The sequence below is a fragment of the Phlebotomus papatasi genome, chromosome 3 (assembly GCF_024763615.1).
Source record: "Phlebotomus papatasi isolate M1 chromosome 3, Ppap_2.1, whole genome shotgun sequence".
NCBI classification, from domain to species: domain Eukaryota; kingdom Metazoa; phylum Arthropoda; class Insecta; order Diptera; family Psychodidae; genus Phlebotomus; species Phlebotomus papatasi.
The window spans coordinates 60,376,973-60,389,545 of NC_077224.1; the positions used below are offsets into that span (position 1 = coordinate 60,376,973).

Below are 12,573 nucleotides of genomic sequence, written 5' to 3' on the forward strand. Positions count from 1 at the left end.
ATAATAGGTAAAAAAAAATTTGAAAAAAAATCACTGTTAATCTGTAAGAATATTACTCCAAAATATGAACATCCTATCTCAAGTATTTATAGTCAAGGGGGTAACTCATTTCCATTTTTTCTGACAAGGGTTTTTGGTTTCTCGGGTTTTGCGATACAAAAAGTGCTTTTCTCACTAGTCCCCGGCGAGAGGCCTTCAAAAGTGAAGCCAATTTCTTACTTTTACATACAAATGCATATGGGAATTTTTCTGCACTCGTGACAGTTACACGATATATGTCAGAATTGAGGTGAGCCTTGTGTAAGACTCTGAGTCTTGCAAAGAGAGATAAATATACTATATTTCTGTCTAAATGCGTTCTTGTTCTGGGAAGTGTTAGCTGAGTTTAGGATCAATTTGTAAGTTGGCTTCAAACAGATTCATGTAAGAAAACACTTCGCCGGGGGCTAGGTTTCTCGGGATTCGCGATGCAATTTTTGGGTTTCTTGGGTTTCACGATGCAAAAAGTGGGTTTCTCGGGTTTCGCGAGCGAAGCGTTTCAAGGACAATTGAGGAGGGTTTCTCAATATGAGTTACCCCTTGATTTATAGTAGATTGACTGAATGGGTCGGAATGGGTTGTAAAAAATATTTCCTGTTGAATGTTGAGATAAAAGTGCCAGTACAGTAGGTAGACTCTCGCTAATTCGGCTCTTTTAAGATCGGGCTACTTTTTAATTCGGGCAGCGATTACATTTGAAAAAAGTTTGTGGTCATTTTTCAAGGTTGATTATGATTATCAAATGAAGCAAATATGCTCAAATTTGGCATGGTTTGTCTTAGTTTTGATGTGATTTTGCATTATTGAAGGATTTTCATGCAATTTACGTTATATATGAGTGTGTAAACTCAATATCTGTATGCACATGAATAAAAAATCGTTGCGTTTCAAAAAGTTTGTCGCCCGAATTTCTGTCTAATTCGGCTGACATTTTGGTCCCATATGCCCGAATTTGAGAGAGTCTACTGTAGATAGACACTTGCAAAAAATATTCTAGATTCCTTCAACCTTCTATTTTACAATTATGCACAGACATAAGAAAAAATTACTTTGGGTAGTCAGGAAAAATCATTTTCTTTCCAATGGTCCTTAAAGGGTTATCAAAAAACCTCAAAACGGGGACAATATGTCAACAAAATTTTTAAAATTCAATTGTCTCACGGACTTTTTTAGGTCGCCCGAAAAAAGAGCGATTAGCGAGAGTCTACTGCATATGGACACCGTAAGCATTTATGTTAGCCTTATGTGGGGAATAATAAAATCAATGGGTTGGCCACTGGGTTAAAATAACATGTTTGAATAGATGGCGCTGAGGTCACAAAAAAGTACCTGGCGAATTCTAGCGAGTTTTCACGTGAAACACGCGGTCAAAAGGAAAACATTGTGAAAAGTGAATAAAAACTGTGGAAAAATTGTGAAAATAATCCTGGAAGACGATGGGAAAGACACGGAAGCAGCGAGTGCGCAATGGGAAGGTTGATCCCATTGGAGCAGCTGATGCTGCCGAGGAGGATCTGGTGCCCAATACAAAGTCCGATGGTCCAGTGATGGTGATCCTGGAGCAATTGCAATCTCCCAATCTCGAGGAGAAACTCAGTGGGCTGCAGATGCTATCAACAATCTGCCACATCCAGCAGAACCTCATTGAAATCCTGTCCAGTGATTTGATCAGAATTGCTGCCCCATTGCTCATGGATACGACCTCCCCGGCGCTCCGGCAAGCTGCAGCCGGAGCTTTTAGGAATTTGTCAGTTTGTGGCGTGGAAATGTGTGAAGTTCTGGTGGAGCAGGATGTCCTAACGCCCCTGCTGCAGCTGCTACAGATCTATGCGGACAAGGCTGACTGGACACCAAAGTTTGACCAGCAATTTGACAATCAATTGGATGAGGTGAGTGACACTTTCCTGCATGCTGTAAATGTACTGTGGAATCTCTGTGAGAGCACCTCCCTTGCCGTGGATATGTTCAATCAAACCCAGCTCCTGGAGAGCTTTGTCCGTTGCCTGAATTTTGAGGTTTTCGGGATGGATATTGCAATAGCTGTGTCTCAGTGTTTGTTGATCATCTCTGAGGACAATCCTACGTCCTGGAGGGTCTTGAGTTCAAGCGGGGCAGTTTTTGGGGGTCTTCTTACGCTCTCCGGAGGCTTTCCGGAAGTCCTCTTGCGCACTCTATCGGCTGGAATTATGGCCAATGTGCCAGCTCTGGCTGAACCCTACCTTCAGCAAATCCTAACCTCCCTATCTAAGACTTTGGATGAGAATCACCGGACAGTTCTGGGCAGTTTGAGCAGTGATCTGCCTCTGCTGCAGAAGGAAGAAGTGCCAGAATTGGAAGTTACCGAGGAGAGTCGGAGGATGGAAGTGGAAGAAAGTGAGGAAGCTGCAGCTAAGCGAAGACGCCGAGCTGATCTTCCCACGCCCCTGGAGACCAAAGTGAAGCATGTCGGATGGCTCCTGGAAGCTCAACGAGTTGCCGGAGAGACCCTGACAAATCTCTCCTCGGCAGATGACGATGCCAATGTCACGGATGACTTCGAGGAGGATTCAGAGGCAGAGTCTGTCAATGACTTTGATCCCGCCACCGGGATTGTCGTCTGTGACAAACTTCCCATAGAAATCCTGGAAGGGATCAAGTCTCTCAATATCATCGAGAAACTCTGGCAGAGAGCTCAACCACTTCCAGAAAATGTCTACCAAATCCTCCAGGAATGCGAACGGGCCCTAACGAAAAAGCTCAAAACTCTCCGGATATCTGCCCTGCTCTGCCTCCAGAATCTCTGCAATACCATGTCCACGGATGATCTGGGAGGAGCTTCGGCCATTTACAATGTCTGGCTCGATTTGGGTCAGCAAGTATTCCAAGGAGACAATGATGCCCATCTCCTGGAGGCTTCTACAGCCCTCATGAGAGCCTCCCTGGAACACCTCAAAGGATGCCCAGAACTCTTTGAGAAGATGACAGAGAATGACCTGCAACTGATGCTCAATGGAGTGGAAAGTTGTTCAGAGGCTGAAATCCGGGCCAATTGGTTGAGAATGTTGGGAATTCTTGGGTGTTTGTTGCCGGAAAATCTTGTTAAAATCATCATAACGTTCATTCTGGAGACGAGCATGAAAGAGAGCGATGCCTGGGCTATTTCAGAAGCCATGGATTCACTCATGGACATGTTCTCGGACAATGACTGGATCCAAATTGTTTACGATGTGAACCTGGTGCAGAAATCGAGAGATCTTGAGAGGATTCTCAAAGCAAAGGTAAGTTCAATTTTTTTTTTTATTTTTTACAGAAAATTTCTAAAGAAGGAAAGAGGTTATGCGGGTTATGTTAACACATAACCTCAAAAAAATTGCAGGAAATTCAAAGGGAGCACATTATTTTGGGACAAAAAGTAAAAACTCTTCAAAAAGAATAAGTTAAAAGTTGTAGATGATTCCGGGATACACAATACTTTGATTTTTAAAATAATTCTCTCATTTAATTATTTTTTGAGGTTATGTAAGACTTAACCTCCAAAATAAATCAGTTACTCTTAAAGAAAATTTCCAAATGTAAAAGGCGATTTCTTCCATCTTCCCTTATAATTGATAAAAATTTACAGTCTTACTATTTTAGAAATTAACAAGAAAAAAACCAGAAACACATTATAATTTACAGTAGACTCTCGCTCAATCGGCTCTTTTTCAATCGGGCGCAAAATGTTGTTGACAATTTTCACGTTTGATTTTAAAGCAAATTTGTCAAATTCGCTGTAGCTTCTCTTGTTTTATCGTGATTCTTTATAATTGAGCGCTTTTTGTGGAATTTATAATGATTTTGATGCTCAATTCTATCGCTAAACCGGATGACATTTTGCCCCATATGCCCAATTGAGAGAGAGTCCACTGTATATCTAGAATTTGTTATGTTTCTTATACAGGCTTCAGATGCACAATGGGCCCAAAAGGAGGCCTGGGTGCAGCGGTTCCGCGGGGAACCGCCCCCACTGTAATCTAATACAGGCTTCAGACTTAAGGCTTAGCCATATTTAACTTCTCTAATTTTGTAACATGTACGCTTTTTAGGAAATTTTTCTTTTTAGATCGGATATTGAAGGAAAATGATCCATTAGGTTTAAGAAAAGCCCTCTAAAATTGCCCGTTATTTAGGATTTCCAGGTCTTTAGGAACAGGCCTAAACCCTTAGGTGGAAACCAATGTTAATTTAAAATTTCGTATATTCAAAATGTTGATGGCTTATTGAGCGAAACTTTTCTTAATTCGTGGCATTTAGATGCATTTTTGTTTCCTTGAATTTTTTAACCAGTAAATCAAAATGAACATAATCTAGAACATTGAAAATTTTAAAAATTATCCTAGAACCATTTAGAACGTTTAAAATTCTGAAGAAAAAAAAAGAAAATGATGAATAGACATTAGAAAAAAGATACCCAATATTAGTAACAAATTTGTTCCAAAAAAAAATAGATCGTCTAGTATAAAATCGTATCCCTCCTTTCACACTCACTCACCCGTCAACAACAAAGCGAGGAGGACGTCTTATCTGTGGCAATTTTCGTGCTACATGGTTTCTTACTTATGCGGTCTTCAGATTAGAGATTTAGCCCAATGCCCGAAGGTCTCAAAATCCTAAATAACGAACAATTTTAAACTTATCTGCAATTATCCACTCCTAAGTTATTTTTTTCCGAAAAATTGTGATTGATAAGAAATTAGAGCAGTTAAGCCATAAGACTAAGTCTCAGGTCTGAAGCCCGTATTAGAGCTTTCGGTCAGTATCAAACTTAAGGTCCCCTGATTCCCCTGACCCGAGGTATAAGGCTCCAAAAAAAAATATTAAAATGGCCATTACTCCGGTTCTAATTGTGAGAATTTAAAAAGTGAGGGCGTTTTAAAAAGCTCTTGTGAAATGCCACTTCCCCTTCTAACATCAGAAGTTTATAAAATTACCGCTAGGGGCGCTGCAGTTTCCAAAAAGTGGCGTAGGTTCGCTGTGGTTATAATAGAACCGGGGAGATATGAGGGGTCAAAGTTCACGAAATTCAAAACCAGATATTTCCGGTTCTATTTGACCGATTTTGACGAGTAAGGGCGAAAATTAAAGGTCTCGCAAAGCGCTACAACTTTCTAGAATATTTGAACTTCGTAGGACAAACGCTATGAACGCCACAATCGAAAAACCAATTTTCATATTAGGGGAAAGTACACTCCCTTCAAACGTTCATGCCTTCGAATAATGTGAATTTTCTTTTATTCTCCTTAGAGATTTACACATAATTATTATGTAATTATCAATAATTGATGATGAGCTAACTAATATTTATTAAAAATGTGTAAGTCATCAGCATTTTTTGCTCAGATTGTCATCTGTTCGATTTTTTCCTTGTAGTGTATAACTTCAAAACGCATTTTTGAGGTTATACTATACTATTTATAAGAGTTTAATTGACTCACCATTTTTGGCGCTTTTGTAAAATTATAATATATGCCTCTCAATTATGATGTAAAGGAAGTTGAATAAGAGATTTAAGTTAATATTAAAGTGTCAATAAATTAAGGACATTGAATTTACCATTTTGAGGTTAAGTTCAATATAAAACATTCAATAAATTTAAACTGTTGCAACTTCAAATGAGCACGAGCAACCACAAATTCTCCAAGAATTGAACCTTACTGGGGGTCCCAGTATTATGCATATTGCGATTTATGCATAATAATGGGATAAAACCGATAAAGCAATTTCGCATGATTTTTCTCAATAGCGAAAATATGCATAGGGGAAACCGGGCCAGAATTAGCCACGCATGGTATTAGACAGTGGGATGTTATAGCCTGCCGTAGAAGGAATATTGAAGAAACCAATACTTATTCGAAGAAAACACATTCCTTCTGATTCATTGAAATATTTATCATTATCAGGCTTCTACAGACATTTTTCATACAAATTATACACAATGGAAAATTTCATTTTCTGGCTAATTCTGGCCCAGTCTTCTTAATCCCAGGACCCCGTATTCCCTTCATTGAAAAAAAAGGTAGTGCGTTGAGGTTAGGGTGAATATAACCTTCAAACTTGAAATGGAAGAAAACTTCATAATTCTACAAACCTTGTCAATTACCTGTAAGGGAATTCTGTAACAGTATGACAATGTCATATGACAAATTTAAAAATTTTTATGTGGTAAATTCCAAAGTACTTATCATAAATCCGACTCATATAAGTTACAAAAAGCTTCATAAAGCTCTTTGCAATGACCATTTTATGCTCATTAGATTTTAAAGTTATCCTATACTCTCGAATTTTACCACGAAAATTTGTCATATGACATTGTCATACTGTTAAAAACGTTACAGAATTCTCATTCTTGGAGTAGGACAAGATGAAAACCCAGTGAGCATCTAATGGCCATTTTTAACAACTTAGTGAAGCTCTCAATAACTGATATGAGTTGTATTTTTTCTATTATTTCTTCTGAATGTACTACATAAAAAATTTAAATTTGTCATATGACATTGTCAGACTGTTAGAGAATTCCCCTAGTATTCTGTGATTATTTATTCATGAAATACGAACAAATAGAATAATTTAAAATGGATTACAGGTTATTTTAAATGTTTTTAATAAGCATTTCCTTTAATTCCAAAAAAATAAGCGATCTATAAAAAGTTAATCAGTACTATTACGGAATCCTTACGACTGAATCAATCACTACACTGACTGAGATAAATCCAAAAAAGTTAAAATAACATTCCGGAAATGTTAATTTTACCCTGCAGTATTGATCCGAAATCGGTGTAAATATTATGCTTTTTAGGTTATTAGGGGTTAAAATTACCCTTTTTTGTGTTAATTTTACCCCTAAAAAAGTGCAAAATTAACATTAAAAAATGTTAATTGTAGCCTCTTTTTTTCTCAGTGAAGAAAACAAGGGGATTTTTCCTCGTAAATTTAACACTTTTTAGGTGTAAAAATATATAATAATTTTTTAATATTAATTTTACACCTTTTTAAGTGTAAAATTAACATGGAAAAGGGTAAATTTAACCCCCAATAACCTAAAAAGGGTAATATTTACACCGATTTTAGATCAATAGTGCAGGGTAAAATTAACATTTCCGGAATGTTATTTTAACTTTTTCGGATTTTTTCAGTGATGCAATTTAAAAGGTTTCTTTTTTTCTTTTTTTTCTTTTTCGAAACTCTCTTTTTCGGTTTTCTTCTTTTTTCGAAATTAAAGTGTTTAGATTTTTATTGTTCGGCCATTTGCAAATTAGATTAAGAAAATGCATGCTTGATTTTTTTTGTAGCTTCGACAGCAGAAAAGGGACCTGGGGGATCGCTATCCCGCTGTAGCTACTGTGAGAACAAACCTGGCCAGATTCACCAAGTACGTCGAAGCTGGACTGAAGAAATACAAACCGCTGACGTGAAAATCACTCAAAGTCGTTGCAATTGAAAATAAAAAGAAAAACTTAGTAATTTTCATTGTAATTTAATTGTATAGAGAATGTGCTTTTTTTTTAAATACTTCTACAATGTAATAAGGATTATTGTATTTTCTACAACTTCCGGCAGCGTCTCCGGACTCGACTGTATGCTGCTGTATTCATCATGATGAATAAATTGTTGTATAAATTAACTGCTAAATTGTATCACGCTCGATCAACTATCCAAATGGCACTAAAGGATAAAAGAAAAATGTACCTGGCCTTAAGTGGGAACATCGACATCTTCTGAGGAAAGATTTCGACTGCGTCTTGGTTTCGGCAGAGGATTCCACTCAATGCTGCTCTTCTTGGTTTGGTTGTCGTTCTGGTCCTTTTCTTCAGGTTCTCGGAGCTGAACGCACTTGTCGAAGGAATTATTATTGAATTCCTGAACAACTACGGGAATATCGGAAGTTTCCTGCTCTTCCAATTCCCTTATCAATTCCCTCATTTCTTGCTCTTTCTGCTCCAATTCTCGGATATTCCTGTTGAGGCTGTCTGAGGACTTTCTCCTCTGCACATCTCTCTTCTGACTCTCAATATCCTGCATAATACTCTGCACCCGACTATCATCCTCATAGTTGATCTTCAAGAGGCTCTGACTCTTGTTAATTGACTCAATGATCTCCTGCACCGATCTCTGACGCTCAACCGGATTCTTTCGATGATTCTCACCAGCTGCATCATCCGTTTTCAGTGGTGCAAAGCGGATTTCATACTTTTCCATCTCCACAACGACATTTCTGTAAGGATCTGACTTGTCCTTAACCCTATCCTTGGCATCTTCTTCAGGAACTTCTCTTTTCACCTCCTTAATCTCTTCCTTCTGGACAACTTCCTCTTTTGATTCTTTCTTCGAAGGTTCCACTTCTGCTGGTTCTTGTGCTTCCTTCACAGAAGTTTCCTCAACTTTAACGACTTTAACACTTTCCTCCTTTTCCGGAGACTTCTTCTCCCCTCCAACACTCGACAGATCATCAGTAGACTCAGTAATCCTAAGCTCAATCTCACTCTCTTGAGTCTTGGTAACCTGAAACTTCTGTGCATCCTTCTTCTCCCTCCTGGGAACAGGAACAGGAATTGATATCTCTCCACACTCTTTGGACTCTTCTGCTTCCGAACTCTTCACAAAGTTCTCAATTTCAGCAGTTAAATTCGAAATTTCAGCTGCTTTCTCCCTATCCTTCTGCTCTTCCTGAAAGTTAAACATTTACAAAAAAATAATCTTTCCTCCCCCTTAAAACGCAAAATTCATTTTTTGCTGGTTTATCAGCGAAAATTTAAAAAAAAATGACCTATGATTTGATTGATGTGAAATTTTTAACCAATTTCCGTCGCATTTCCTGCTTAAAAGCACGAAATCGACCCATTAATCCCTTCTTCTTCCGCTGCAGGATGGTTTGCATGGAGGAATTCAATGATTGTCCTTTAATAAAATACTTCCCATTTCCTCCCTCCCCCCCCCAAAAAAAAAGGATTCTTTCACTTACATTTGCTGGAGACTGTGGAGTAGTGATGACGGGAGTTGGAGGTGGTGGAGCTCTCCTCTTCTTTCGAGCAGGTCTCTTAGCTGATCCTACTCCAGACGATCCTGAAGCTGAAGCCATATTTTCGTCCTCATCGAAAGGATTTGAACTAGTTAAACTCTGCTGCGAAGAACTAAAAAAAAGAATAAAAATAAACTACAGGGGAGGCTTTCAAACTTCGCACATACTCTAGCTTCGAACACTTCATATTTTACCCATATTTCACATATCTTTAGTTTTTTGAAAATAATAAAAAGACTTTAAATTAATATAAGAAAATATCTAGACATGAATCCTGAGTAAAAGATTTCAGATTTGCGATTTTAAAGGACCCTCTAAGCAAGGTAAAATAATTTTATATTTTATTGAAAATGGTAAATGACATCACTCTGCGGTCTTCAGTGACCTTCACATAAGTCGATATTATCTAAAACATTTTTTTTACTTTCTTCATCAGTCCCTTCTTGATCTTCAAAACTATATGATTTGGTCTGTTTTTAACTGCTCGAACTCAAAGCTATATATTAGCTATTTTATTATTATTAGCTATATTATTATATATAAGCCATATAATCCACTTTTCCCAGTTGTGACACGGCTAGAGGCCAAACGGTAGGAGAGATTGACTTCTAGTCTTCGACGACCCTCCATAAGTCAACATTGTCTAGAACAATCTTTTTTCCTTTTCACACCCTTCACACTCTCCTTCTCGTCAAAAACATGTTTTTTTCTGTTTATTTCAAAAACGGATCCTAGATTTTTTTCATTTTCGAACATGTTTTAGAGGTAGCCACCGTCTTTAGACACCCATGTTCGAAAAAAAATTTAAAATCAAATTCATTAAGGTCAAGATATTAAGCCACTTTGGAGAGTCTATTTTTCTATTTTTACATTTAGTTTTCGAAAGATCTTGAAATTTCCAACATGGCTGCTTTGGACTCAGTCGGTAATAAATCGGTAATGTACCCGTAATTAAGACTAAACCTACCAAAACCCGGTCAAATTGACCGGTTTGTTTAAAATTAACATATATTTAATTTAAACGGTACAATGTCACTATCAGACTTTATGATTTTCTTAATATATTCATGTAATATATTTTTCAATGTTTAAATTTTAATTTTTCGCTCTTCTCCGAGAAAAATTCGTTGAGTATATTACCCTACCGCGGTTTGTCATTTGACCGAAAATGACCAAAAATGGATTTTTCGGTCAATCAATAAATATTGAAGTCAAAACACGGTAAAGACCTTCAAGAAATGTCCTGTATTTCCTCCTTTTACAACGTTTCGGACATGGGTTGTCTCCTTCCTCGGGTCTACAATTTGTTTTGGACAATTTTTTAAAATATTTTCTTTTTCATGGTATAAATATTCTAAAAAATAAAATAAAATATTTTCTTTTTCAAAATGGTCGGTAAGTTTATTGTTAATGCATCTTTTTCGGATTTAGGGGAAAGCGCGCTACCTTTGGACGATTCGAGCTCCGGACAATTCAATTCTTTCTCTATGTTCGTTATGGATTTCACCCACAGCTTTTTCTGAAAATTTAAGCATTGGACTAGGTATTAGAATAAAATATTGGAATGGACCAAATTCATTTATAACACATTTAAAAAAAAGTAATTTGTGTGAAGCATAAATCGTCCAAAGATAGCGCATTTTCCCCTACTTATTTATTTGTCCGCATGATTGTTACTCATGCTAAAATATTCTAAAATGTGCTTTTCTTAAGCAATTCTTTATTTTGAAATCTTGTTTTTTTTATTTATGAATCTATTTAATCGGTACGAAACCGCAATGCACCCAGAAAGCCATACGAAAAGATAATACACGGATAGTTCTTTCTCTTGAATTAGAACAATCCGCAAAGCTAGAACGCTTTGGCATTCCTTTTTAAATATATTTTAGGAACAATCCAGGCGAGTATTTCGTTCATAGGGTATCAGCATTACTTGTGGTCTGTATTTACTTAATGCGTCTCAAGTCAAAAAAATCTATTTTTTTAATTTTTTTTTCATTTTATGGTATAACATTTGAAAAATATTTTCTTGAAATTTCAAGTCAATCAGAGTAAAATACTCGGAGGTAGAGCAGTTAGTTACGCATTCCGCCCGCGCGCGCATATTGTTGTAAAATTTTAAACGCGTTTTTCTCAAAACACCGTTTTACAATGCGGTAGTCAAGAATACTCAAGAGATTTCGAACCCGGCTGCATTGGTCTTGAACCGGTAATGAACCGGTTAAGTACCAATTTTTGAATAATTTTCCATCCCCAATAATTAAAATCCCCTAAAAAATATTTTTTCGGTTTTTCTCAAAATTGGCCCAAGCTTTTTCAATGATTTTTGGATATGTTTTAGAGGTAGTTCAGGCAAACATTTCGCCCTAACATACTTATGACCAGAAAATTCGGCATTTTGAATTATTGAAGGTCAAATGTCAACCACTTTGGAAGGCTAATTTCTCAACCGATATGGTTAAATTTGTATTATTTGGCAAGGTATTAAGATTTTGAACTCGGCTGCATTAGTCTTCATGGGTAATGAATGGGTTAAGTACCAATTTTTTATTTACAAATTATACTTTTGTGATTTATAAGTCAATTTGATCTCTAGTAGTGCTCGAACTCATCTCTCGTGAGTTCGAGCATTCTGCAAAGCTGGGACGCTTTGCCATCTTTTTTTTATGATTTTCTTGTAATTGTTGAACCAATTTAAATCGATAGTAAACCGGGATGAACTCGAAAACTCCACGAAAAGACAACTCACTCAATGAGACCCAAAGGTGTAGCCAGGAGACTTACAAAATGTTGGTAAATTGTATAACGTACAAAAAAAATCGTAAAAGTTTATACTTTTTCACAAACATTGTTCGTGACATGATCACTTGACGACCATTTTTTATTCTCTTAACAGATATTTGTTCGTTTTTTGTTTGTCTAGCAAAACAGCAAAACTTTACGAACAACTGACAAAATTTTACGAATATTTTTCTGTGTGGTTACAAACATTTAAGTGTGATGTTTTTGAATAAATTTTTAAAGTCTTTTTCAATTACAAAATTTTATTTAAAAATTAAAAAAATAGATGAATTTGATAAAAAAAAGAAATATTCTTACCTGTGTGCCATGTGATTTCCGCTGTATCTAGAAGACATTTGAGGAGTCTTTGATCCTCCCCGATTAACAAATTCCTGTCCATTTTGCATGGTGTTCCTGTATCTGTCTGTGCGACTGAAAGGTGATCCCTGCTGAAAAGTACTCATATCCTGGAGAGAACTTCGATACCGAGCACTCCTCTCGAAGCCACTGTTGAGACCCACAGATACTGTGTGCCTGGCACTGGGATCAAGAGTATGATAGGCACGATCTGTATCATGTTCCTCCACAAGAAGAGTCCTTCTCAGCGGCGGAGGACTCTCTGAAGTCTTGTTGACACCCAATGTTGACGATTTCTTCTTCAATCTGAAGGATTTTAGTGTCCTAGAAAAAATTTCAGTAATAAATCACCAAGCATACAG

General features: G+C 36.9%; 2 protein-coding genes across 5 annotated transcripts in view; one reads left to right on the top strand and one right to left on the bottom strand.

The window, feature by feature from the left end:
• Positions 1–1,349: 1,349 nt before the first annotated feature.
• LOC129807049 (HEAT repeat-containing protein 3) lies at positions 1,350–7,678 on the top strand. Its single transcript, XM_055856031.1, has 2 exons — positions 1,350–3,296; positions 7,347–7,678. Exons 1-2 carry the CDS (start codon positions 1,476–1,478, stop codon positions 7,467–7,469), a joined length of 1,944 nt encoding a protein of 647 aa, XP_055712006.1. The 5' UTR covers positions 1,350–1,475; the 3' UTR covers positions 7,470–7,678.
• The window catches only part of LOC129807055 (neurofilament heavy polypeptide), a 49,781-nt gene continuing 44,723 nt past the window's right edge, over positions 7,516–12,573 (bottom strand). For all 4 annotated transcript variants that reach the window (XM_055856047.1, XM_055856049.1, XM_055856050.1 and 1 more), the window contains exons 3-5: positions 12,173–12,535; positions 9,017–9,185; positions 7,516–8,721 (exon numbers count right to left, since the gene is read on the bottom strand). In XM_055856047.1, coding sequence (XP_055712022.1) covers positions 7,750–8,721; positions 9,017–9,185; positions 12,173–12,535 — 1,504 coding nt within the window. In that variant the 3' untranslated portion in view covers positions 7,516–7,749. The remainder of the gene's footprint in view (positions 8,722–9,016; positions 9,186–12,172; positions 12,536–12,573) is intronic.